Source organism: Coloeus monedula (genome assembly GCF_965178545.1).
Source record: "Coloeus monedula genome assembly, chromosome: 8".
Taxonomy (NCBI): domain Eukaryota; kingdom Metazoa; phylum Chordata; class Aves; order Passeriformes; family Corvidae; genus Coloeus; species Coloeus monedula.
Window position 1 is genome coordinate 18972828 of NC_138788.1, and position 27575 is coordinate 19000402.

General features: G+C 42.0%; 1 protein-coding gene across 1 annotated transcript in view; it reads right to left on the bottom strand.

The window, feature by feature from the left end:
- PIK3AP1 (phosphoinositide-3-kinase adaptor protein 1) overlaps positions 1 to 27264 on the bottom strand; it is a 38542-nt gene extending 11278 nt beyond the window's left edge. The window contains exons 1-8 of the mRNA XM_082286611.1: positions 27151 to 27264; positions 21004 to 21420; positions 9750 to 9898; positions 8765 to 8909; positions 7105 to 7247; positions 5846 to 5978; positions 4962 to 5158; positions 2554 to 2743 (exon numbers count right to left, since the gene is read on the bottom strand). Coding sequence (XP_082142737.1) covers positions 2554 to 2743; positions 4962 to 5158; positions 5846 to 5978; positions 7105 to 7247; positions 8765 to 8909; positions 9750 to 9898; positions 21004 to 21420; positions 27151 to 27163 — 1387 coding nt within the window. The 5' untranslated portion in view covers positions 27164 to 27264. The remainder of the gene's footprint in view (positions 1 to 2553; positions 2744 to 4961; positions 5159 to 5845; positions 5979 to 7104; positions 7248 to 8764; positions 8910 to 9749; positions 9899 to 21003; positions 21421 to 27150) is intronic.
- Between the last annotated feature and the right edge of the window lie 311 nt (positions 27265 to 27575).

The following is a 27575-nucleotide window of genomic DNA, read 5'->3' on the forward strand; positions in this document are numbered from 1 at the left end:
CTCTGTACGGTGCTCCTGAGAGGAAACTGTGTGACTTGGCAAAACAAGACATTAAAGGCAATTTTCCCATGACACATAAGATAGTGCTTGCTTTATTTATTGAAATAAAGTCAAAACAGTTGGCTGAGTTAATTACTTGGATCTGGAAGGTGTTTAGAGGGTCAGATGGTAATTCAGGATTGAGAAAGGACTGACAACAAACAATAAGATACTTTCTTAATTCAGTGTTTTGACATGAAGAATTCTGATTTTGAAGAAGAAAATCAACCTCATTGTAATGCTAAAACTAATCTTAAGACTAAAATAAAATGTTAGGTAACCGTGTCCCTAATGATATTAAAGCAAGAGTGATATAAATGGATTGTTGACGCTTATTGATATAACTGAATTGTTGAGGCATATCTATTACTATGTCATAGATTACTGCTATGTAAACTAGATGGTTTAGGTTACATCTGAGAATATTAAATACTTTTAACTCATTACAGTGGCTCCAGTTCTCTGTTACCTTATTCTCAAACAAGTTCCTGCCAGAAAAACTGACCCTATGATATCTAATGCTTCCTTTGATCAGTCTCTGAAAAACCGTGGTGGAAGCACATCTTGATCACAATAAATGGGCACACTGCCACAGTATGGCTACACCTAAAATAGCCCCAGTATTATCCTCTACACCACAGCCATATCTACTTACATAGGGGGAATTCCTAGAAAAAGTACCTCAATAGAAGTTAATTATGATTTCCTAGTGAGCCAGCCTCACAAACCTCCAAGTCAGTACAAAAGCTTGAATCCTTTATTTGTGATGGCAGCTGTAAACCAGCCAGCACGCTCACTAATTTCAGTGGGGGTCTGCCTGTGTGCTGGTATTCTAAATGATATCAAAACACCTTCACTTTGAGAGAACCAATCTAAGTGTCGAGAACTGTGCCAATTTATCTGTTACGATACAGGTAAATTTTAAGCACTGTTCAGACAAGCTGTTAATATTCTTCAGGCAAAGACTAACAGACCATGTAAGGAAAACAGAATTTCAATAAAAGAGTCCTGAATGGAAGGCAGCAGAGCTCTGCGTGCAGAAGCAACACACTAGAACTCCAGAAGAAGCGGGAAAGAGAGGCTTTTGTGAGTCCACTTCAAAACTGCTAAGTTACAGGGAGCTCAATTTGCATACACGAAAGAAAATTCCATGCATAGTTTCTGGGAGATCTGGGATTTTCAAGCCTGGAAGAAGGTAAGTTTGGCTTAGTGATGTTGAGCTTGTTTTTTAACCCTCCACAGACTTAGTCAGTCAAGCCCATTCAGAGGTGCACTGATTACAAGCAGACCTACCAAACATTTAGGAACTCTCATTACTGCAAACAAGATCAGCTTTGTTCCTTACAAGTCCAACCCGATTTACCACTTATCTCGACCTGAAGGCAGAATAATCCCGGTTTTGGTAGCAAAACTATCCCTGCAGTGGCCAACAAGAGTTTATGATTTCAAGGAAAGAGCCAATACAGTCTTCTGGACTCCATAACCAACAAAAATGTGTGTTATAGTACCATTTAATCTAAAAGAAGAGAAGAACAGCTCATGACCAATCTAGCCCATAAGCACGAGTGTTTCAGAAAGAAAGCTTTTCCCCTGAGGCAGCACACTTAAAAACTGCAGAAACAGTAGAAGTTCTCAAGTACCTTAAGAAGGTACTTAAAATATAAGAAGCTAGATTCTCTGCTCACTATGGGAATCATAAAATAGATCAGTGAGATGAAATATAAGAAGCTTAAAAATATAAGAAGCTAGATTCTCTGCTCACTATGGGAATCATAAAATAGATCAGTGGGATGAAGTCAGACCAAACAGACAGGTGAGTAAGAACAGCAACTGCTTAACATAGGTACTTAATTTGGTATTTTCAATTGGCCTCACTGAATATTAATGGAATAATGAAAAAGTTAAACATATGTATATTTATCAGAATTAGCTCTTTATTTTTAGCAATAAACCAAGCAGATTAAAATAATGATTTTTCAGGTATAATCTTTTCGGTACACATATTTCTACATGTTCACTTTCTTTTGTTCTCAAGTTGTTGGGCTAAAAGCTCAGCTCTTGTTTTTCAGTTTCCCAGTTGTCAGTAAAATCACATCTTACATAGTGTTCTTTTCTGTCAGTGTCAATGTTCCTAGGTACTCAGTCCTCAGGAGGAAAAAAGTGGGACATGATAGAAAATTCAGTCTCATTTCTATATGTTAATTTATTTGCCCAGGGTTCAGGGAGTCCTCAAAACACTCAAGAAACAGCTCTTGATCTTGTACACTAGCAATTAAAAAAAGGTATACAGCAACTTTATCAGTCAGCCGATTTTAGAACTGCAGCACAGTTTCCTTGTGGCGAGAGCAGAAAAGCTGTAACTGAGGTGCTACTGTGTGTACGAGAGACAGGGGTCTGAGCAATCCAATCTAAAGATGTCTCTGCCCATTGCAGAGGGCTTGGACTAGGTGAGCTTTACAGGTACCTTCTGACCCAAACCTTCCTATGATTCTGTAATTCTATGAATATACATACAAAGATCCTCTGCAGCACCCGGGACAAATCCAGCCATGGATTCATAAAGCTCTTCATCGGAGCCCGGATTCAAGGAACACTTCATTAACAGATCAGTGGACAGATGAGCCATGGACTCATAAACAGACTCATCCTCCTCGCCTTGCATCAGCTCTTCCTTAATGTGACTCTTTAGCATATCTGCAGTTTCCTGAAGAGGAAGGAGGACAAGAAAAAAAAAGTTCAAGTCTCATTTAAATAAAGAACCTGGAGAATAAAAGCAAGCAAAAGATACCTCACTTTCTCATCAGTGATGGAAAAAACTGCTGAAGACAGCTCATTCCCAGAAATTAAGGTTTCTCAAATGACTTAAATCCCCACTACAGCAGTCTAGGACAAACTTTCGAGATCTATGTTGTAATAAAAGGTTAAAAAGGCCAAACAAGGGGTGCTGACACATTCTGAGTAGCCAATAAAGCCTCTCACCCCATCACTTTCATGTCTGACCCAATGTCTGCAAACCTCCAGAACATAAGCATAGCTCATTCTAAAAATACAAATGCTTGTCAAAGGCTATTTTGGGGCAAGCATAGCTAACCATAAGGGAGAAAGCTTATCACATGCAGAGCACCTGCAAAATAGCAAAGTTTTAGCTTTGATGTAGACTCAGTTTCAGTTTCTTGGCATTAGCAGCAGCATGTAACACCCAGAGTGGGAGTACACAGACCCTTTTCTGTGACATTGACAGGAAACCTCACAGCAGGCAGCAGCTCATGTAATATAGGCAACTTCTGATTCACAGGAGAGCAGAAACCTTTCTTATATATTTGCAACAGAGCAGGGGGGGAAGGCAGATCTTCACCAAATCACATACAAGGGAGCAAAATGTAAAGCTTCATCCCATCCTCCTTCCCAAGTTCCAATTATGTCACAAGCACAGCTCTCTTAACAGTTGCAATACCACAAGATATTCTTCCATCCACAAATGCCAACTCATGGGCCCTCAATCCACAGGGCATGTGTGTCAAAGCTGTCTACACATGCTCCCCTCCACAGTCAAAATGGGTCAGGCCAGTAGCTCATGCAATGCTTTACAGATGTGCAGAGGAACCTCTGCCAGAAAGCAAATCAGGTGAGTAAAGGGGTTTACTGGGATTTTCAGATATCCATACTACTAATGATACTGGTCACTACCTTGCAGTGGTCACACTGGTGCAGATGATTTGTGTGCTTGGTACTGTGCTGCACAGACAACTTGACGGTCAGGAAGGAGGACCTACTCAACACAGCTCTGTCACTGTGCTGGTGGAGAGAATATGGGAGGAGCACAGTACTCCAATGTACAATGATGAGAGGTTGGAAGGACTGCTTGCACATCTCTGACTTACTTTACTTGCAAAGATTTTGGTCACACAATTTACACCTTTCTGCAGCCCTCCTGATCTCAGAATATGGAATGACTTTTATTTAGCTCTAATGTATAATGTCAAGAAGCAAGGCCCAAGTACAAGAACTACCCATGCCTCCTAAATAGGCTTAAACACTACTATAATTAGCTGGCATTAGAACCACACTAAAGCCGGCAGATCTATCACCCAGCATTCAGACAATGTTAGGGAGAATTAAGCACAACTTTTCAACCTAAATCAAAGGCAAATAGAATTCATGTGATCTGAGTCAAGGAGCTCCTTATTATTTTGAAGCATACAGGCCAAAACCAGCTCAAATTGAAACAGAAGGATGAACTCCATGCATACACAAGTACTGTACAGAAACAATTGCTTGGTGCAGCTGGAGTTAGGTCCATGTCATAATGTGTAAAAGTCAGAGTGCTGTTTTCTGAGGGTGGGGTTAGCTCAAAGAAAAATGAATTGCAACTTGGGATCACTGACAGAACAAATAGGGAATGGACAGCTATACCAATGCAGGGAGAAATAGGTATCAAGTGGAACAGGCAGACTACACAGATCAGCTGTGAATGAGCTAGTAAGGAATCCTGACTGTACTACAACTAATAAGAGAGCACCTCAGATTGTATCTTCCCAAACATATTCTGTTCCCATATTACTCCCTAAAGTAAGCCGGATGAAGGGGCTGTTTTCCCAGGATCCCAGAATTAGAAGAGTACACGAGGCACCAACCACATCCCTGCAGAAACTTCATTAGATGGATGGATGAAAGGAAGCCAGCATGGCAGACTCTGCTGTGTGCAAAAGCTCCAGGAACATCCCTGGCTCCAGAGAAACACCTAACCCTCCAGCTGAAAGCTTTCAGTGTGGCTGGACGTCTGTGGTCTACACCCTACCACAACACACCGCACGCTTTATCACCGCGTCACTCCTGCTGAAGTAACACTGAGTGCCAAGCTCAGCACCAGAGCCTGCACCCAGTGTGGAACAAGGCAGAAATGCTGCTCTGCTTCCTCTTACCACATATTCATCAATGAATTGGCGGAGATCCTTAAAGCCATGCTTTTCTGCTATGGTGTTTGGATAGTGGCCATACTTGTTGGCTACACTGTAGGCCTGCAGCGCTCCAGGGCACGTAAGCAGCAAGGCAGTAAGGTTCTTCAGCCCGTATCTTGCAGAGAAGTGAAGCAGGGTTGGCAACTCCTCATCCCTCTGATCTGTGAGAACAGGAGCCCATTAGGACCTAAGTGTTTCTCTAGTAGCAACAGAGCCAGTAGGTGAGAAACAGACATGGCAAACACACAGACCAAAGCACTTGTGAAAGCCCTGAAATGTATATATATGGCTTCAAAATTGAGCTAACTGCACAAATTATCTAGTGCATCTCCAGACTTAAGTCCTATAACCTTTAGTGGGGAATATGGTGCTGTAATAGCTTAAATGTATGTAGGATCACAGGTTTGCAAGGACTTCGTAGATCATCATTACAAAAAGACTGCATACCAACCCAACTGCTCAGTGTCCACTGTGTACCTTAGAGTTATGGGGCTTGGGGGAAAGGACTGGGCTGTGGAGAAATGGAACATGGGACAGAAGAACAAAGCAGAAAACCTAGGAGACTTTTGGGGAGCATCATCTCTTCACTCTGGTTTGAAGCTGTCTACATAGCAGCATCTGCCACAGTGCAGGGAAGTAAGAATGATGGATGCAATAAAATAGGGTCACCTGACTCAAATGTTAATCCCCTTTCTATACACATCATCAAGAATTTCACTTTCTGGCTGAGATCCAAGATTTTTGAGACAGCCTGTGCAGGTACTACACACTGCAGTGTTAAGGTGCTTCAAGGTAAAACAACTGATCCAAACAAAACTTAAAAATAAACCAGAAGTCTTTAAACTTACTTGCTGTCATATCTTCTTCTTCCAGCTGGTTGATTCCAAACAGGTGTAGACCACTGGCAGGAATGTTCTTCTTGAGTGACTCAGTTAACAGTTTGTCCAGGGCTTCTATGCTGTATGGCACAATTTTAAAGGCCTACAGATAAAAGGAAAGTGATTTTGTTTGGTAGCGTCTGGGGATTCAGTTAAGGTGAGATTTACATGGTGTTCTTATTATTTAAGACAGTCAGAAAACAGTAGGTATAAATACAGAAGGTAGAAATGTTCAGGTCAAGCAAAGAACTTGGATAGCTTCCTGGTGCAGAAAGAGAGTATCATCAAGCTCAAGAGATGAGAACCGTACACTCCACAAGACAGAGCACAATGAGAAAGTCACTCATGCAACTGGAAGCACAGAAAACTTGCTTCCTGCTTTCTTGGCAGGTATACACTTCTGAAACTGTTCCAATGAAATGTCACTCCTGCTTTAAGTATGCACTAGTCCATTTTGAATTGTTCTGGTACATTCTCTGGGTTTGGCTTTTGAACTGGTTCTTTGCCACAGGGAAGCATGCATATTCCCTAAGCAGAGGCATCAACCAGTACCAACTGCTCCAAAACTTGAACTAAAAAGTGAGGGAAACACAGTCTCCCCTTCCCCAGGTATACTGGTGACTAACAAGGCTACTCTGTAGGCCTCCACTACATGGCAGATCAGGAACATGCAGGCAGGCAACAGGGCAACATAGCAGAAAACTTCCTTGTGCAAGCTTTACCCCTCTAATAGGGTTCAGGTACCCCACTTGGGCAAAACAGAATAGGAAAACTGAGTGGCTGTATTGAAAAAGTGTGTGCTAAGAATCAACTAATCATTTTGTTACTCTGCTTCCTCCAGACAATATGAATCTTTGCTACTATTTACATCTTTTTTAATAATGCCTAGGTACAAATTCCAAAACAATTTTTTTTTTACGGTACTTTCTGTTATATCAAATTCTGTCATTCCAATCTTTTGAAGTCATCAAGGTGAGTGTTGATTGACTGCATTTTTTCTTCTTAGTTTGGTAACTTGACTCACCTTAGCCAGCTATGTGCTTCAGAGACAGAAAAAAAATCCATGCTTTCAATAAAAGGGGATATTAGAGTTAGGGGAAAATCCCTAAATAACCTTGCATTTCTTCATTTCAGAAGATCTACTTCATGGCAAGCACTTTTGATTATGCCCACTTGTCTAGCCTCTGAAAGAGCTGGTTTCCAAAGCAGCTGTTTGCTAAAGTCCTTACCTGGCACATGAACTGTACGGGGTTGGCTGCATTAGCCAACAGATTGCTGATTTCCTCCATGTCAGTATGGTAAGTGACACTTGTTTCTCCCACCACCAAGTCCCCTGAATATATCTGCAGAGGCACTATCCCAGAGGTTAAATCTTTGAAAAGAAAAAGCAAAAATCATCATTAGAACCAACAATGGGCATAAGTTTGCATGACATACTGTGAGAACAGGAGGAGTTTGGATATACCGCCAGATGAATACCAAAACAGTTTCTGCTATATTGAATTCATGAAGAGTCATGAAAAGAGTCATGATCTTGGAACACTAGGTAGGAAAGTACTTTGGAACTACCTTCTTTATAGCTATGTCAATGCACATAACCTGCTAGGTTCTCTGCTAACAGTAGACTGGACCAGTTACAAGTATTCCACCTCAAACTAGAAAGCCTCTCATCTCTCCACCCCTGGCTTCTCTGGAGCTGTCTATTCAGCAGTACCATAAATACAAAGAGCTGGGGAAGAAGGGGAGAGAAATCAGCAAAGTCACTAGGGATTTTGCAACCGCTGCCAGCCTCACTAGTTTCTGAATAAAATCGATTAAAAGGAATTCGAGCTTTGCAACTCTACCCATGCACAGGATTATCTTCTACCTGCACCTTGGAGCTCCTTGATGTTTTGTCTAGTGTGCATTTGTAAGTCTGAACTTTCTCTTTGAAACAGATATTTTGAATCCCACTGAAATTAGTCTTTCCCTGTTAACTACTCAGGAGATGATGAAATGATTAATAACACAAAGGAATTAAAGATTATTTATCTTACTCTTAGAAACTTCAGAGCTTACATTGTACACTCCATCAATGTGAAGGTCATGTTTATAATTCAAACTACAAGTTAGTTTCCAGGTCAGTGTTTATATCATAAGTCTTGACTTAAGGCAGATTAAATTAAGCCTTTATGTGTTGGTGAGGTCACCTTCTTTAAATCAACCCACTTCACTGACTTTATGGGAGTTGCTATAATGACTATTAGTCTCTATTCTCAGAGAGAATGGCACAGTGACTCTTCAAGTGGACAGACCAAAGTAGATGAAATAAAATAATGCTGGGAAAATAATATCAATCTTTAAGGCTCTGAAATCATGCTTTTAAAGTTTAGTGAACCTAAAGTTTAGACAACCTTCAGTTTTGTAAACGTAAATATTTAGAGTGACAGAACATATCTAAATTAAAAGGCAAGCCAGAATAAATAGTTTCAGCTCTGATCACAGAGATCATTACACATTAAGCACATGCCATTATAGTCATGTAATTATTTACTGGCACTTACCTTCTCTCTTGGTGCCCTGGCAATGCTAATGTGGTGGTGGTCATAACATACAGCTAAGTTTGAAGTGCAATCTGTTCTCAGAACTCCCAGCAAGGTGTTTCCACCCTGCAACCCTACTGCTGCTGAGGGGAAAACAGAGCCCACAAGCAGCAGTCTCCCTCAGTTCCTCATCACAAAAGTATCATGGGTGAGAATGCAAGTTCAAGATTTTCCAGACTCCGGTTTTTCTGCATTGCAACCTTTACCCTGATCCCTCTGGCACTTCTCAGGACAGGCAGGTTGAGACAGAAAGGAAGCAATGGGGAAGGAGAAGGGGGGGAACAAAAAAAATCTCAGTCCAGCTTACTTGGAGCCTTCACAGAGATTGTGTACTCATTCTCCATCTCAGCCAGCACACACACAGAGGATGCATTCTCTGGAGAAAATTTAACTTCTGTTTTCATTTCACCATCTAGTTTACATTTCATGATAATATAAACCGTTGTCTGCACCTAAGACAAAAGGCATTACAACACACAGATTCACAACATAAAAACACTTACTTGGTTAAGTCCATTTTCTAGGGATTTTGTTCTCATTGCAACTAACACATCAATTACCATCTATAATTTTCACAGTTTTGAATTGTTTTCAGGAGCATCTTCTAGTCACAGACTAACTGGGCAAGTGGCTTCTGTTACAACTTGCACCAGTATAGATACAGGTATTAAACTGATAAAACTCCAGATTTATTAGATAGATTTATAAACCGATTAAGGCTAGATTTAGAAAATTAGTTAGTTTCAACTCTATCCATCTCTTCCCTTAAGCAGCACAGTCACATTCTAAACAGAAACAAAAGGAAGAAACTTAGACTCTTTCCATCTGAGGAGATGCTATACTAAAAAGTGGTGTTTTTCAGACAAGAAGCCATGATCCAAGCTTTTCAGAGTCACTTGCAAGACATACACCAGAACTGTCATATTAGACTGGATCCTGACTGTGGAGTTAGTCAGTTCATTGCAGTCACCTTACTCCACTTGCTATCAAAACAGAGGAAGGGAAGAGTATGAACCTGTCTCACAGCATCCACGCCAAGCAGCTGTGTTAATGAGACAGTCATTAAGTGACACCACAGCCTAGACAGCACTAAGCACTGTATGTTACCAAGCTACTCCTGGGCCTAGGGAGCCAAGCCCATGAAACAGAGACATGGAGGACAGGGGACTGAGCAGGAAGGTGACAGAAGAATTCAGGACTAATTTCCAGGCCTGTAAAGCCGACTGTTATAAAGCAGCACAATGGGTTGCACCAGCAGTAAGAACATAGCCCAAGGAGTGGACATACAGTACCCCACATTGTATGCGGTTGGGCTGCACCACTGGACAGTTCCCAGCGCTCCTGGATGACTCATGTTCTTCACTCATGGCAAGTCTGTGGGAGTCAACTGGATTCTTCTCGTCTTCTGTTTCTGTATCAGTCACAGAGTCACAGCCTGAGTCTAAAATAAAATATACAGAATCCTGTTACATCACTCCCCTTTGCTGAAAATGTCTATCCATCCTGAAAAACAGCCATGAAGGCAGTGGGGTGGAACTTGCTACTCCTCTCAAAGTAATGCTCAGAAATGGGGATCTAGTTGAAGAAAGGGAAACTAGTTTCCTCTTTTTTTCCCTTAGGAGGATTTGAGGGGGAAATTCACAAAGACATAAAAGTAGTAGAGTAGCACTGAATATGCTTATGGAATAAACAACAATAGCACTCTTTGCTGAGCTGAATAGTCCCCTCTGATGTTAGATAGGAAAATTAGCATGTGAATGTGTAATATAAGAATGATCAGCATCTGAACTCATCTGACTCAAGCAGCACTTTGATACTCTGTAGGATGGGCAGCAGCCTTTAGTCTTACTTTCCTAAAGTAAAAGACGAAAACCAATTTTTCTGTCACTTCAGTAGCATCTTTAGTTTTCTCAATCCTGCTTACCCCAGCTTCCAAGTTCATTACTGCATCAAACAATAAAACATGAAGCAGCAGTCTGAAGGGGTTCAGTTCCTGGAGCAAGAACCATAAGCTCCAGTATCTATACAAGAGTGAAATTGAAAAGTACCAGAACCTTTGCATTGAAAAGTAACAGCATTTTACCTAAACATAATCAAGAGCAGAATAAACACATGTAAGCCTACAATACATGTGTACAAAACAACATTCTCACTCCCATTTCCCCAAACCAGCACGGATATTGATAGAAGTGCAAACAAACTGAATTGATATCACTGGCTGAAAAAAAAAAAAACCTAGCCAGAATGAAAACAGATTACCTATCCCTGCCAGGAAATACTGTTCTTATCTAGAGAAAGGAAACAAAAGACAATTATGTATCTACTTAGTACAGAACCCTTTTTTAGCTAGTTTCTACTTCTTGATTCACATGGTTTACATCATTCCCACACCCCACCCCACCCCCCCCCATCTCCCAGAATATAGGGTGAAAGTCACCGACTCCATTTTGTCAGAAGACTACCACGATTTCTTAAAACTATCTCCCATGGCCAGAATTTTCCAAACCTTGTAAGACTGTGGAGCAGTCAAGGATTTAAGACAACATTTTGAAACTTATGCGTTGTTTACTACTTAGTATAAAACACATCTCTAAAGAGTAGTACAAATTATTCTCCAGATAAAATCTTAGACTTGGACTGTCATTGTTCTTGTATTAGTAAGAAATACTCTATTTAAAATCCTCAGTCCTGATGAGAAAGACCTAAGTGATGAATTGTGCTGTCAAACCTGTGGCACCCTTACAGTGAAGCTGCCAAGAATTCAGATTTCACTCAGAATGCCCCAATCTCCAAGTACATCAATTTTCCACAAATCAAGAGAGCCAAAGTTACTATAAGTGGGCCACCATTAGGGGTTCATGTCCTCCTAGTTTCAAACTGAAGCTAGAAGTCAGTCAGGAATTTTAATCTAGGCTTCTTCAGTGTTATTATTACCACCACCAAAGACTTAAACTTAGGGTATTTGTAGTGCTTTGTTACACACTTTTTAAAAAAGTATTTTCTATAAATATAAATGAGATTTTAGGAATTATATTAAATCAACCTTGCTTTCAGTAGACAAGTTTTAAGCCACAGAACTTTAGCAAATCATTCAGCTGATTTTTTTTTTCCACAAATTGTGGTGCACACACACTTAACTAAGTATGTGAATCTCTCCACATGGCAAATAAGCCTACTCACAGGAGTACAAGTAGATTGCTGCTTCAATGTTTGCTGTGGAAAGAAGAGAGCCAACACCTTGCAGCTCTGAAGTTCAAGTAAGGCATGACCACTAATACCAACATTTCTTAAACAAACCTAGAACAGTACATGTAATTTAGCAAACAGATTTTAATACTGCACCAAATCTGAAGATTTAACTAAGCAACTGCTTTGACACAAGGCTGAAGGCGGTCTTCTGGATTTTCAGACTAGTACCAAGTATTAGAGAAAATTAACTGAGGCATTATAGTCCTTAACTCAGTATTTCAATTCATACTGTTCAAAGTCATCAACTGCAAGAACCAGACACATTTTGGGAACCCTTCTCGTAGAGAAACATGGACTACTCCCACCTCAGAGTGCCAGGCTGCCCTGCTGCATACAGAAGAAAAAGCACTGGTCCCACATCCTTCGCTTATATGATAGCTATTGCATCAAGTGTTCAGCATATGCAGAGCAAGATGCTGTGTCTTTTAGGGAGAAGAGGCAATTGTTACTAGAATAGTGTCTCTGTAATCTCTGTTGTTTACTTCCAATATGACTAAATCAGAAAGACTAAGCTCCCAGCAGATGAGAGAGCCAATGATGACCAAAACACAGCAACACACTGATGTTCCTGCAACATACGCACAAATGGACACTTGCCAATATCCTGACTTCCAATATCAGGACTTCATCCCCAACCCAATATGGAACGATTAGTGTGGTAATTTTTACCTCACTTGGCCAACATGTGGTCCTCTTCAGAGAAAAATCAAACCAAAGCTGTGGATCTCAGCTACAACACACACAAGTAAGCAAGGATAAGGAGGCAAGGAGAGAACAAGCTCCCAGCACCTCTGCTTTAACGCTGTTATTTGATACTAGAAACAATTTAGCAAATAAAGAATAACTAGAGCTTTTAAGAAGTTCTGGCATTGCACTTCTGCATTCTTGTAACAGAGTTGACTGCCCGGAGGTCATGTGAGCACAGAGCTGTTAGGTAATACAGGAAGAAATACGCAGCGTTAATCAGTAATTGGATTAACAGCTGAAGGAACAGGCACTCAGAGTTTCAGGTATGAATTATTCATCTGTTTCTTCATTCAGAAAACACTGAAATTGCGAAGTACCAAATTCCCACATAAGCGGTGAAGTGATCCTATGATTCATCTTGCAAGTTCCAATCATGTGCCAGTGACTGACTCATGAACATGCAAGCACTGGAAGAGGAAACCGTCCCATTACATTTGATAATATCCATGCTCTAAAGCATTGTTAGATCAGGTTTCCCACTCACTAAGATACTTGAGTAATGACAATCCATTTGCATATACAGATTCAGCAGTTATAACATTGCAATAATACCCAGGCTAGAGAGGCCATCACTGAGGAGATTAACAGACTCATTAAAGTTAAGTGAATACCTGAATTAAGCTTCTCCATGAGCATGTGCCGTAGGTCAACAGTTCGTGGTCATAAAAGGCTCTCCCTTTCTGTTCCCCTTCAAACAGAGGCTACCTCAGGCCTCACTTGACAGTCTGCGAAACACTTGTGAGAATAGCAGCAAGGGGAGGAGATGTGGTCCAAGAAACCCAACCACATTTCCCCTTGAAGAACATGCCCCCCTCCAGGATGCACCAGCAGCTGAGCTGCAGAGAGCAGCCCCACACCCTTCTTGCCTGCCCTGCTGAGCTCCCTGCACAGCTGTCCTGCAGAAACTCACCCCAGGGAAAAGCCCAGTGAAAATACAGGCATAGACATGTGCTTCAAGAGCCTTTTAGCAGCTTTAGAAACTCATATGAAGCAGCCAGTTATTTTGACCTGCTGCTGTAGAGCACACACAGCTCCACCCCGTCATCCATTTCCTCCTGGCAAAGCTGGTGGGCTATCGGCATGGAGCCGACAGCTGTGGTTTCTCACAAGTCAGCCCTTACACCACAAGACATGTGAATGCCTGGAAGAAGTCAGCAGTCTGTCCAGATCACTCTGTCACACGGATATTAATGCTAATGGCACAACTGGGCAACAGCTTGTCTCAAGTTCTGCGTGTGCAGACCAGCCCCTCGCTGACATCTGTAAACATCTCCCATTCTGTCCATCAACCAGTTGAGACAATTAGCTCTCACAAGGCCTCAGACTTTCATCTCACTATGCCTGGAATAAGAGGGAAGACCATCAAGGAGAGCTGCTTTTACCTGAAGCTTGCAATTTGCTAGTATCCTTTCCCAAGTGCTAACAAGGACATTAAGTCTCCCAGAGCAATTCCAGCTACACTTTAAAGAAGCAGACAAAGTACTGACAAGTAGTCAGGGAAAGCAGGGAAAGTTACCTTTCATCATGCTAACATTAGAGCCCCTGCTTTACCAACGAGATAAATACTGATCAGGGAAACATGTTGTGATAAACCCTCAGAACTGGGTTATACTGTAGCAACACTTCCCGTTTCAACTGAGTGGAGAGAAGCGTGCAGAAAAACAGCCAGAGAGAAAAAACACATGAAAACGTAAGACTTTGTAAAATTGTCCATACAGAACAAATAACGTATGGGACATCTCTCCCTTCTCTCCAAACTCCTCACCCCAAGCAGCTCATCTACAAGCACAGCACCTACAAACAGATTTTCAATTCTACAAAGAGCATAGTCATGTTTCATATGTCATGCAAAGCTTGAAATCACAAGGAACTATTTCTCATCCTCCATCAAGGAAACAAGGTGTATTTCACTATGTCAAGTTTTGCTAAGTGCCTTTCAGGTCTAGTGGTCAATCTGTGACTGGATCAAGTGTATAAACCTAAAAAACCAGCTCGGGTGCACAGAACAGGACAGAGACAGGGAAGACATTGAGGAAGAAGCAGGGTTCTAGCCACCCAGACAACAGACATTGTGCACATGACCAAAATCTCAAGCAAGAGAGGCTGGAATAGTTCACTTCCACTGGCAGAAAGAGACAACACATACTGACAAGGCATACGCATGCCTCTTATGACTTTCAAGGGTGCCAAGAATCACATACTCATCACTGATTCGACTCTTCCTGAGAAGCCACAGGTAAGAAACATGGACATCCAACTTGCTGATTCATTCAGTACATCCTTGCTTCAATTTAAACACAATGCGTAACGGTTGCATGACAGAAAAGACAGTCCCCATAAAAGCCTAAAAACCTGGAACTCCACCTCAGAGAGTTGGGCAGCTGTTTGGAAACACCCCACCAGATCATCACTGTTTGACTGAAGGTGTGGTTCTATGAGTGGTTTCAGTAGATCTAAGGCCACATTACTACTGAAAGGGCAGTCGCGCGTTCCCTCTCCTTCAAATCATTTCTCTTGGAATATCACCCTTGCAGTTCAATGCCACACCCGATCATCCAGACAGATGAAAGGTGGAGAATGAGGCAGACACTCTTCTGCAGCACTCCATGCTAAGGTCAGCCTATGCCACTGATGAAATTCCTCCTGAGAAACTCAAGCTACACTGTTATTCTCAAGTCACTTTTGAAAAACACGGCAAAAGTTTTCTGAGGTAATAACAAACAGCCATGAAAATCTTACAAAACACAACCCTGGAAGCAAAACAACTAAGCACACAAGAAAGGTCTGTGAAATAACCTAAATTCTGTTCCATACATCTTTTCAGACCTGCTCTGTAAAGCATCTCTGGCATGACCACATAATTCTGCCAAGATTTTTCAGAAATTACTTCAGCTGCTCCAGACTTGAATGTGATCAGTGATGGCCACGGGGCTCTTACTTTAAGTGTCTTAAAGCCTTGCAGTTCTCATTAGCAGATACCTAGAATTAGTCTTAGACATCACCATAAAGCAACCTGTGAGGAGATTGTCAGAACCACAAGCCACAGAGAAATATGGTTAGTATTTACAAGGTGCATAAAGACTATTATAGCCTGGAGCTTCTTAACCACAACAGTTTCTGTCCTTTACTATTTCTGGGCTATCATTTCATTGTTTCTGTTTAGAAAGCTAGTAGGCACCTATGCTAGCAATGCTTGAATTTTATACTGCCATGAAAGAAAACCCTTGAAGCATTGCTTTTTATGTAAATAAACTGGGACTTCATGGAACACCTTGATGACAAACAATTCATCAATCCTGCAGCTGAAAACGCTATTTTAACTGCTTGATCCAAGTTTTAAGAATTCACTTAATTTTACCCTTTCAGAGAGGAAGGAGAGAAAACTGCATGCTACCACCTCATGTCTTCAAGGCCACTCCAATAAGCTGGCAGAAATAGATGTTGGATGCAATGGAAATAGGACTACTCAGAACATATTCCTCCCCAGAGCACTGAGACCCAGAAGTAAACAACACATGGCAGTTCCTGCCAAAGTTAAAATACATTGTGAATTTAGGTCTCTAGCGCTAAATGGCAGCTATTAGCAAAAGTAAGCAATCAAATAATTACAGAAGCATAAAGCTGAAAGGAATCTCCCATGTACTACAACTTCATCTACCTGGGTAGAGAAACACTTGAGAACATCTGTTCAACATGACCTTAAATTCTGAGTAGCTTATTCCAAGGTTGCTTTATCTTTACAGCTTGAGCCCAGCACAGGACCATAAAGATGATTAAGGAACCACAGCATCTTTCATAAGAGGAAAGGCTGCAAGAGCTGGAACTCTTCAGCCTGGAGAAAAGAAGACTCAGGGGAATCTTATATTGCTAAGATAGGAGGAAATGAAAAAGAGGGAGCCAGACTCTTCCTTAGTGCCCACTGACAGGAAAAGAGGCAACGCCCACAAACTAAAATTCATGAAGTTCCATCTGAATACAAGAAAACATTTTGTTAGTCTTGAGGGTGGTCAAACACTGGAACAGATTGCTCAGAGAGGCTGTGAAGTCCTGCAGAGCCTCCACCCGCAGAGACATTCAAAACCCAACTGGAGATGGTCTTGGGCAACCTGCTTTATCCAACCATGCTTGAGCAGAAAGTTTAGACTAGATGATCTCAAGAGGTCACTTCAAACTTGAATGATTCTGTGATATGCTCCCAAGTTTCATTTGTGGTTTCATCAGTGCAACAGAGGAAAGCCAGGAGTTTAATTCAATTCCCTGACATGAACAGGAAGAAGACTTATACAGCTTATGTGGTTCTTCTTATGCCATTTCCCTCTCAAAAAAGCTTATTGCCTTTGTCTCTGGCATCTCTCAATGAGCCCCTCAGTAGGTGGAGTAACATTTCAGCTCTTCCTGATCTACAAAGCTCAAAAAAAATTCTCATCTTCCTTCCAACTGTCCACAGCCCTCCACCTTCACCATATAATTCTTTACACCGACTTCTGACCCTCTTATTTCACAAAAAGTTTGTTGGTACTCTGCTACAGCGGGGTGAGCCCCTGGTGTCTGTGCCCTCAGGGCCCCTCTCCCAGGGCTACATGGCAGGGGGAGGAGACCCCGACATTACTCATCTTTCATTCTTGTGTGTTCCAGTGCACAAGAGCTCTGCTCAGCCAAGGCTGCACTTGTCCTTCAGCAGCACAGTTCACAGCTGCTGTCATATTCAGTTATCTCCTTAGCACTTCTCTGGCAGATGTGGACTTCCCTGTGCTTTTACCCACAAGAGACGGCTTGGACAGAAAGATCAAAGCCACTGATTAATTAGTAAATGCTTTGGAAATTCCAACTTTTAAAGAGGGAAATTTGAAATGCTTCAAAACAACATAGGTAGGGACAAAAACTGGAGCAGTTGAAATGTCAACTGAGCTTTTGAGAACACATGAGGAAAGGTCACTGACTCCAACTGTGTGGCTCAGACTCCCAGCTGCTCAATGCTCACAGCAGAGCTATCACAAGCCAGGCAAGGCAGGTTAAGTAGCAGGCTAGTCACTGCACCCTGACGAGTGACTATACTCTGCTGAACCTGAGCTGGTGTGTACAGAGACATCCTGAGCAAGATTGTTTAATGTAGAGAAAATGAGACTCAGGGGGGAACTTACTGCTTTCTACAACTACCTGAGAGAGGCTGTAGACTAGTGGGGGTTGATCTCTTCTCCCAGGCAACATGCAATGGGACAAGATGAAAGAGCCTCAAGTTGCTTCAGGGGAGGCTTAGATTGGATACTATGACAAATTTCTTCACTGAAAGGGTGGTCAAGCATCAGAAAAGGCTACCCAGGCAAGTGGTGGGATCACCATCCCTGCAACTGTTTAAAAAAACATGTAGATGTGGTATTGAAGGACATGGTTTAGTGGTAGGCTTAGCAGTGTTAGGTTAGTAGGTGGACTCCATCTTGAAGATCTTGTCCAGCCTTAATAATTCTGTGATTTCCATCCCCTTAGCACAGTTATTGCATAGTCTGAAAAATTTCCCCACAGATAACAGGAGTACCTGCAAACGCAAACCTTTATGTGCTCTGTAGTTTGCCAGAGTTGAGAAACTTAAGAAGTAAAAATACCCCATCTACAAGAGAGCAAGAGTTAGCATCAGCACACAGTTTTCAAGAAGGCTGAGTGCTTCTCATTTCTGAGTTCATACTAAACTAATAAAAATTAAAATCGGTTTCAGCATGTGATGTCTGGGGGTGTCATGCTCCCATGATGCCCTAACCAAACCGCAGCCAACAGCTGTGCTAGAGGGAACAGCACAGCCTGCACAGGGCCAGTGTGCAGCCTCTGGAGAAGAATTTGCCCTGACTGCATCCTATACCATTTGCCTCACTAGCTCAGGATTCAGCAATTAGGAACTGAAGCTGAGTCATTTTAGCATCAGGCCTAGTTTTTCAGTATGTACTGACACTGCTGTTAAAAGTACAGGTGAGTGCATGCGAAGACAATTACTTCTCAGAGGAAGACACCCAGACCCAAACCAACTCAAATATGGCCACAAACTTTCTCTGCTAAGTGCTGTAAAAATTAAGGGCTGCCTTAATCAGGAAAACTTAACTTCTGACTTAACTAAGACCAGAGCAGAGGTTGTATTTCTCAGTGGGAGAGGTCTGTTGTCACAAATACTTTAAGTCACTCATGCTGCAACCAAACCATACAGCAGGGTTTTTTTTTACCAGTCAAGAAGAAAGTTTTCACAGTTTCACCCAAAAAAAGGAACTACGTGCACCTGGGGCTGTCTTCAGGGGAAAAATCAGAACATTTGCATTTGAGGCCATTCACAAAACTTGTGTAGAATCACACAATAGAGGTCACAGAGTCATTTTTTCCCCACGCAGAAGTAGGATCTGATACATTCATCCAAATACTTTGGCCATGAAAGCAGCCCATCTTAAACAGATTCTTTCTTCACAAGAATCAGAGTGACAGGACATGGCTCATCTTTGCAACTGCTCTGATGTGCACAAACCAAAAGCCTGACATGGCATGCAGGTGACAGCCACATCAGCTATGACTGCCATTACAGTAACAGAAGTCCAGAAATTCTGCATCTTTGCGTACCAAACTATCTGGAACATGCTACAGCAGACTCCACAGCAAATGAGCTTAGTTTATAAATTTTTTCTTTCAGTCAAGTATTTTCTAGATACAATGGAGTTTGAGATCAATTTATGCTTATTAAAGTGAGAAAACAGAAAATAAGTTGATTTTCTTTGTAATGTAGAAACAGCAACAAAAATCCAAAGCACAAACTCCATTCAAAACACCATCTACATAAAGCCAAAGCACAGTTTGTTTCAGCACATGCTAACTTGCAGCACAGATGGAAAAGGACTTTACATTCAACTGTGAGAAGTCAGACTCTAGAGCCTTACCCTAAGAAGTTTTGCAGTAGATGTCTGGCAGCAAGCCAACTAAAGAGCCAGGCAGCCCACTAAATTGCTGCTCAGAATGCAGCAAGACTGAACGCATGAGTGGCAAGAGCTGCCTCTGGGGAAAGACATCACAATCAACTTTCCTTTGTATTCTCACATACTCTCCAACTATACTAGAATTTACCCTAGTCCGGCCTAAAATAACTCTGACAGTCCTCAGGTACGTTTAGTAACGCCACTAACACTATTAAATCTCCCCAATTTTGAACAGCATACTAAAAATCAATAAAATATTGGTTCCGTGTTCTAGACCCAAGTTTGGAGGAAAACAGTACCTAATTCTGCTTTTGACAGAAAGTGTCAGACAGGCTAATTTAGTCTCCGTTCAGTTTTATTTTTCAGAGTATAAAAGTTCAGCCACTGTTTTCTGTCTTCTTCCAGACTCAAAGCAAAGGAGCCAGACTACTTTAGCTCTAGGTTTGGTTTAGCTCTAGCATTGGGAAAACAAGATGCTTTAGAGGTACATGAAAGGGAGATGCAAACTTCAGCTTACTAAGATTTTTAAAACATACTAATAAATATCTTTTGTGACCTGGTTACCTCAGAATGACACCTTCAGCATAATCCCTACATAATCTTTTTCAGGGGAATTGTTTCAGCCAAGATCATGACTTTTAAAATTTATTTTTCCTGTGACAAATTTGTCATCATGATTACTGAAGTTGTTATCCTGGCATAAGGCATCTTTATGCACATGACACTAGACACACTGCCTCATTTATGCCACAGAATAGAGATAAATCTTAAACCAAGTTGCAAACACAGGATTTCAGTCTTGCTGAGGCTGACAAAGAATACTATAACCCTACCTATGGCAATGTCATAAAAATACCTGAACCAGCATGACTGCCCAGAGCTCTCCACCTTCATTTCGACAGAAACTATACGAAAGGAATTCTACACACTCTTCTGAAGTTTAGGGAAGTTTGGAATCAATTAAAACTCAGGACACTGGGCTTGTGTAGTCTCCAGCCATTAATACTTCTGTGCTAGTAAGTCCTCTGCGATTACAAGGTATCACTTTCAGACTGGTTAGGTTATTTTTAAGGCTATCAGTGCAATTCTTTAATTAATCTCTGCCTTTTCATCATAGGTAGAAAAGTGATCTGTTGCCAGTATGGTTGCATCCTTGATTTTAGGTCCAGTGCTAGGGAATACATATTAGACCTTATTTTGGTTCTGATATGACAGAAACAAGTCTGAAGAAAAAGATAATTCTTTTCCTTAAACTAAATAATTAAAAGACAATTTTCCATTGATTGGGGTCAATAAACTGCAGAGTACAATATTTACAGGCAGAATTTTAAATGTAAAAAGTTTTCATTTTCAATTTGCTGTCAAAACCTGGCATCCAAGACAACCTCAAATTCAAAAGTTCTCTGTGAGTCGCTAGTAATCTCTCCTGAATTAGGGACCAACTGACCAGGCGTAGAAAAATTTGCCTATGTAACTTTATAGTTTACAAGGTTTGGACAATTTGCTTTAGTTTGCTCTTTAAGTAAAGCACATTACCAGTGTTAAAATAAGAATAAACAGTATCATGTATCTCCCTCCTCCAACCAGAAACTCCTCGCTATGGTCTTACCTTCTGAAATAGCCTTCTCGACAGCTGCAAGGTAAGCATCAGGCTCATCATCATTTGTGAGTTCTTGCCACTGAGACCAGTCCTTGAAAAAGGTCAAATAGTCGTCACAGTCTGTAACACCACAGAACAGCTTGACTACTTTGCACGGGGGCCATAAAGCTTCCTGAAGGCTCTGCAGGATGTGAGGGACATAAAAACTCTGCACCAGCTCAGCAGAAAGCAAAAGGATGATACTCCGACTTCGGCTGAACAGGTCCAGCTCCTGGTGGGAGATGGTGGAGTTGTCTTCCAGCTGGTAGCTCAGAATCCGATGCTTTCGAATGTGCCGAGTAAAGAGGAAGAGGTTCTGGAGGTACTGACACCATTCAGTGGCGTCACTTGCATACACAATCAGTACATCATATTCTCCAGGGGTTCCTGTACAGGTGCAAGATGATCACAGGGAAAAGGATTAAATTTAAACCATGAACTGACCCACAGCTTTGCCACAAAAAACCCCAAAGCACTGTCCCTATAATTCCTGTCAGAAACTACAAAGCATTTCAAAAGAACAGTAGTTCTATCCAAAGTGAGGTGATTGTTTTGAGCCACAAAGCAATTCTAAGGGTGAATGAACTCCTACTCGCATCTACTCCACTAAATTTAAGTAGTTTTTTCATTCTTTATATATAAAGAGAAATGCTTTATACAAAGAAGAGCACTTCCTATGTAGTTTCAAGTGAAACAAACTATACATAGATTTACAGATTTAAAGCATTCTGATAGGAAAAAAAAAAAGCCACAAAAACCAGACCTTCAAAGCAAACTAGCTTGAAAAGGGGAGTTCACCTTCACACAAAGTTACAATAATTTTAGGCAATTATAGGATCTCTGCAACACAACTGCAGATCATTACATGCCCAAGTGGAGCATACACCAAATAGCACACCTAAAATAACAAAGTCCTTTATTTAAATGAGGTCACACAATACTTACAGGAAGTCACTATGGCCCCCCGTGGTGTTAGGTATTTGCTCTCATTGCAGCAGAAAGCAAACTGCCTGCAAAGTATGCATGCAACTAAGGGAACATCAGCCCCAGTGCTCACAGCACAGCCACTCTGTCTTTCAGGCTTCAGACATTTCGCAAAGCCATGCTAAAGTCCTTCCTCAAAACTGTCACAGAAAGTTTTCCCAACAATTTTGGAATGACAAACACTCTCTTCAGAGGGAAAGAACTAATACAATAGTGGTGGCCATAACACAGACCAAAATATGCTCATCAAAGTTGACCTCTTCTGTAATTCTCTAGAGACAGCTTCAACTTACTCTATTCATGATTCATGCATTTCTGTGCTCTGGAACAAAAGCACTTAAAAATGTTACCAGCTTGCTAAGAAGAGCAGATGCAAATTTAACCAGTATGACATGATGCAGTGCTCTCCCACCAATCTCAAGGAAACTTTTAAGTCTAAATTTAATTTTTCCATTTACCTGTGAAGAAGTTTACCCAAAATTGAGGTTTACAGCTCAGGTCCCATGCTAAATTTCAGAGCTGAGCATTTAAAATCTTGTTAACACATTGTCTTCTTCTAATTCCAGTTTGACTCTTTAGAAATGTCAACATTTTCAACCCATCTCCATCATGAAGCAAGCAAAGGCAAATTTTTCCAATTAAATCAGAGAACAATACCTAAAATTTGGCATCCAAAAGGAGGATCTGCAGAGTCAATTTAGCAGAACTGAAGATGACAGTTTTGCAGTCACCTTAGAAAAATTCAACCAAAATTGCACGGCCTCTGAAGACTTTGTTCTACCACCTTCCCCAGAACCTTCATTAAGAAATTAAGGCTGAAACAATGTCTAGGCTGAGGGACCGCAGCCCTAAACTATACAGTTAGCAGCATTAAACTATAGTTTAGCAGAAGTGATACAGCAGAGAAGTAAAGAATGGAGATGTGCTCGGTGCTTGACCAGTAGTGTTAGTTACCTGCATAAACAAGGAAGTCTCTAGCAGTGAAAGGATGATATCCTAGCTATGGAGAACATGGACAGTACAGTGCTGACATATTCACTAGGACAGCTGCATATTTGTGAGTGAATACAGCTCCTGAACCCCAGATGGAGGCTTGTAGGAGACAGCGTTCCCAAAGGAGACGGTCCAGCAAATTCATAAAGCAGAGTTCTCAGGACTCAAATCCTGAGAGTGCAGAACTGCTGTGAAAGATGATGGCTTTCACACCAGCGAGCACACCACTATTGCCAAAATATCACTGATGGTGGCTGACCACCACCTGGCAAAGACAACAGAATCACATGAACAAAAACATGAAAACACAGCAGAATTCAAGTTTTATTCTAGAAAAGGAGATGTACCACAGACTTCTGCTTCCACTGCCCTGTACTGATTTACATGCAGTACAGTGGGAAAGGACAGCACAATTGTCTGCTGAGAATGGAGCCCATGCACTGCACCATGGCCCACTGAGCCCAACCTCAACAGATGGGGAGACCACACAATGACTCTCTGAGGTGTGCCCAAAGCTCCTGAAGTCCTACCCTGGTGCTCTCTGGCAGCAGTCCCACCTCCAGCCTCTGGAAAAAAATCAGTAGTGGCCTCCTGGGCATTTTAACATTCTGTAAAACGGAACATCTAATCCTATCATTCACTTTTAAGAAGCACAGAGCTTCCACAGCTATACCTGTGAGACAACAGGCCCTTCTCCAACCTTTCAATTAAAGGAAGCAGCTGTGCTCAGAGACAGGGTGGAAGACCCATTGACTTTAAACATGCACTGCACTGCAGGGGCACTAAGTATCCAGGAATCCCTCCCTTCTCCAATATGTAAATAAAGGATGCAAACTTGACAAACTTACTGCAAGTTCCCTGCCAGAGCAATGCAACCTTTGCATCCAGCAGGAAGGAACTTCAACTAGTGTTTAGGAAAGGTATTGATTTCCTAGCTAGCACTGCTCTACAAGAGCACCGTTCCCCTTAACAGAGCTGTGCCAGCTCTCCTCAGGCCTTCTTACCTCAGCTCCTACAGCCTTTTACACATATACAAGAAACCAAGGAACAATGCCCCTAAAACGAGAACTGGGAAATAAAACTACTGACTCCACTTGTAGAGCTAAAGTAATGCTCTATGTTCATAAGCAAAAATACTGGAAGTGGGTCTTGCAGAGCTAAATCAGCTTAAGTCAGCATTAGGACTGTTTCCAAAAAAACCCAGAAAAATCTAGAAACAACTTCAATTGCAACATTCTCTTTTAAAAGAAGGATGACACAGGACTATCCTTCCTGGATGACGCTATTATTTGTCTAACCAAATAGCTCCTTTTGCGGCACCAACTACTGCCCAGTCCTCAGGGAAAAGTGTAACAAATGGAGAATACAGAACATTTCAGGGAGGTTTTTCACAATTCTTCACACATCAGAAAAACTCACAGAGCACAGTTCAAAACACGATGTATACTCTGCCTGTTGTATACATATAGGGAAATCCTTTGGTGAACACCAAATATTTTATTTCCTTAAACTCTGCCCTTAGATGAAAGCTTTAACAATGCTTTTGACAGGTTCATTTTGGAAAAATAAACACAATGAAGTCTTCAATTAAAGGAAGAAATATATGAACACTATATACGATAGCAAGATGAAGAAAAATGGTTGGCTGGCACAAGACTATCTTTCCCACTTTCAGGTGGGATCTAGTTTAAATTTTAACAATACCTTGTAACTGGATTCCTTAGAGTATTAAAAATACTTTTGCCTCTGTTTACAAAATGTCAGCACTAACAGTAATGCAGGGCATATTTATTTATTTCATGGAAAATCATGAAGGTGCAGTTCTGTTGCAGTTTGCGTTGATAAACCATAACCTTTGGATTGCTTTACAGCTGTAACTGCCTCTTCAGTGTTTAGCTGCACACTTCATTATACAGGAACGATAACAAACTGATGAGATTACAAACCAGTACCGCAGAAATGGCAAGACCTACAATTGAAGTGCAAGCCCCACAGATTAAACAGCACAAACAACATGATACAAAGCTTTCCCTAGCTTACAAACTGCACACAGAATGGAAGAGGATGAAACAATTCAATAAAAATCACCTATGCTCATGGCAAGAGAAGTATGCATGACCATGTCATATCTTCACAGTCCCTATCTAAGAAGCAAACAAATCAGGCTCATCTCCAAACTACGTCTGCAAGTAGTAAGGTGATGATCTTCAAGTTCAGAGCAAACACGCAATAGTGGTTTATGGCCGATCATAAGGTTCTGATTAGCACTAAAATAGCTAAAGAATACTGTGGGAAGTTGGCATGTTAGCTCTGGGTAAGACTACATCTTACATTATCAACTGTTATTATTTATTATTTCATTCCATAAGCCAAAAGGTTTGACCCTTTTTCAATTTACAGATCATGAAGTTTTCCATTATACTTGTGGGTCCCATAAAGAATATTCAGGGCCTGTAATAATACACAGCTTTTCTGTGTCATCTTTCACATACCTCTCATAAGTAGATCATGACTCCTCATTGTCCACAGACCAGGTGAAAAACTGAGACTAAATCCTTTACTCCCACTCAGATGATCATACACAGTGGCAAGCAATTTATTTTCATCTGCTAGAAAAAATCCACCTCCAATTCTGACTTCATAAGAAAGATATTACATAACCTGTTCCAGTGTGTTTTGGGATTCGTATCTATGGAGGATACAGAAATATTGCTGTCCAAAAAACCAATCCTTGATAGATGGGAATTCACACTTCATGAAAGACAACTGTCTATAGTATAAAGGAAACCCAACTCAATGTGTCTTAATAAATTCTTAAAAGAGAGAGCACTTCCAGAAGGTGATAGAAACTGCTGGTGGGCCACTAAGAGAAGTCCTCAGCACCTTCCACATTTCAGTATCTGAAGTGTACGTATTTAAGTGATGTATGATGAAATAAACACATTCTCTACATTCATGGGATGCAAAGTAATAGTGATCACATGCAATAATAATTAACATTCTAGTGAGACTTCTTACCTCGACTGGAATAGAAAACCTTCACTTTAAATAAAATGCTGCAAAGAAGCAAGAGGAAATAGCAGAATCAAAGTAGATAAAATTTCTGCAAACCAAACTTCACAGAGAGGAACAAGAGATTTGCATTACGATACGTTAATGTAAAGTTGTTCTATTTTTAAGGGTCTCTGTGAAATCACCTTCTGTTTATAAGGAGAAAAGTAGTTTTGCCCACAAGTCTCCCGAGGCCTCCGTTTAGCTTATTTTTACATCACAAGGAGATACGCGTCAATGAAACGCAAATGTTACTTCACACCCTGAGAATGGCACGTTTTTTCCTTTTTTAGATAAAACCCATACACTTCTCTGCAAGTAGAGGAACTTGAAAATTGGTCATTAGGAAGACTTACACAACACAGTCTCAACCTCTCTCCCCTTGATTTGCAGCTCTAGTCTAGGTAGTTTAACCTGCACATATGTTAGCTAAAACATTTTCAGTTACGGCAAACTAGCTCAACTTGTGATCCTGTGCCACTCTGGCAAGGGGCACCAAGTCATACCCCCAAAAGGAAGTGGTGCTGAAGTATAAAGTCGTATTTAGGAAGAACTGAGTTCTTTATAAAACATCACAGAAAAACATGCAAGTGGTTAAGGCGGATATGGGCAAATTACTCTACAGAACACCCTCCCTCAGAGCTCGCTGATCTGCCAAGCCGAAGTGCATTTAAGACGCAGGAGAGCTCTGCCAGCAGCTGCCCTGAGCTCCAAACAAGTGAAGCAAGGCAAGCTGGAAAGCGCTGCAGCCCGGCTACGAACGAAGGAGCCACCGCTGCTCTGAAGAACGCCAGGGTTCCCTAAACTCGGAGAGCGGACCCCCCTTCCCCTTTCCCCAGCAGCAGAGCGCCAGGGGCGCGCACAGCCGCGCCGCGGCACCGCCCCGCAGGAGGAGCGGGCAGGGCTCCGCTACGCTCCGCTTACCGGCACCTCGGCGCGGGGCAGCTGCGGAGAGCCCCGGCCCGCCGGAGCACAGCGGGGCAGAGCGCGGGCAGCGCACCCCGGCGGCGCCGCCGCCGCGCAGCACGACCGGGCGGAGAAGCCCCGCCGCTTCCCCGCGGCTCCCGGGACGACAGCCGCGGCACCTACCGGGGGCCGCCATGGCCCGGGGCTGGCGGGGAAGGGGCCGCTCCCCTTCCCTCACATCGGCGGCGCGGCAACGCGGTGCATCCCCCCGCGGCCGCTCCCTCGCCCCCGGCAGGGCACAGGACACGGCTCCGGGCCCCTCCCGGCCCCGCCTCCCGCCCGCGGCGCCCCCTGCAGAGCCGGACACGGGGCTGCTCCTGTCCGGCCGTGCGGCGCCTTCCCGGTACTCGGAGGAACTCTTCTCCGAGCAGGGAAACTGCCTTTTCCAGCTGGCTCCAATCACGTATTCCATAGGTGGCCGAGGAAACAGCGCTATAACGAGGAAAAGTTGTGTTACAGTGATACAGTGGTCTCGAGAAACCTGGAGCAATAGTTTTGGAAAAGAACTGATACCTGCTTTATACTCATCCCTAACTTAGGTTTTGTCG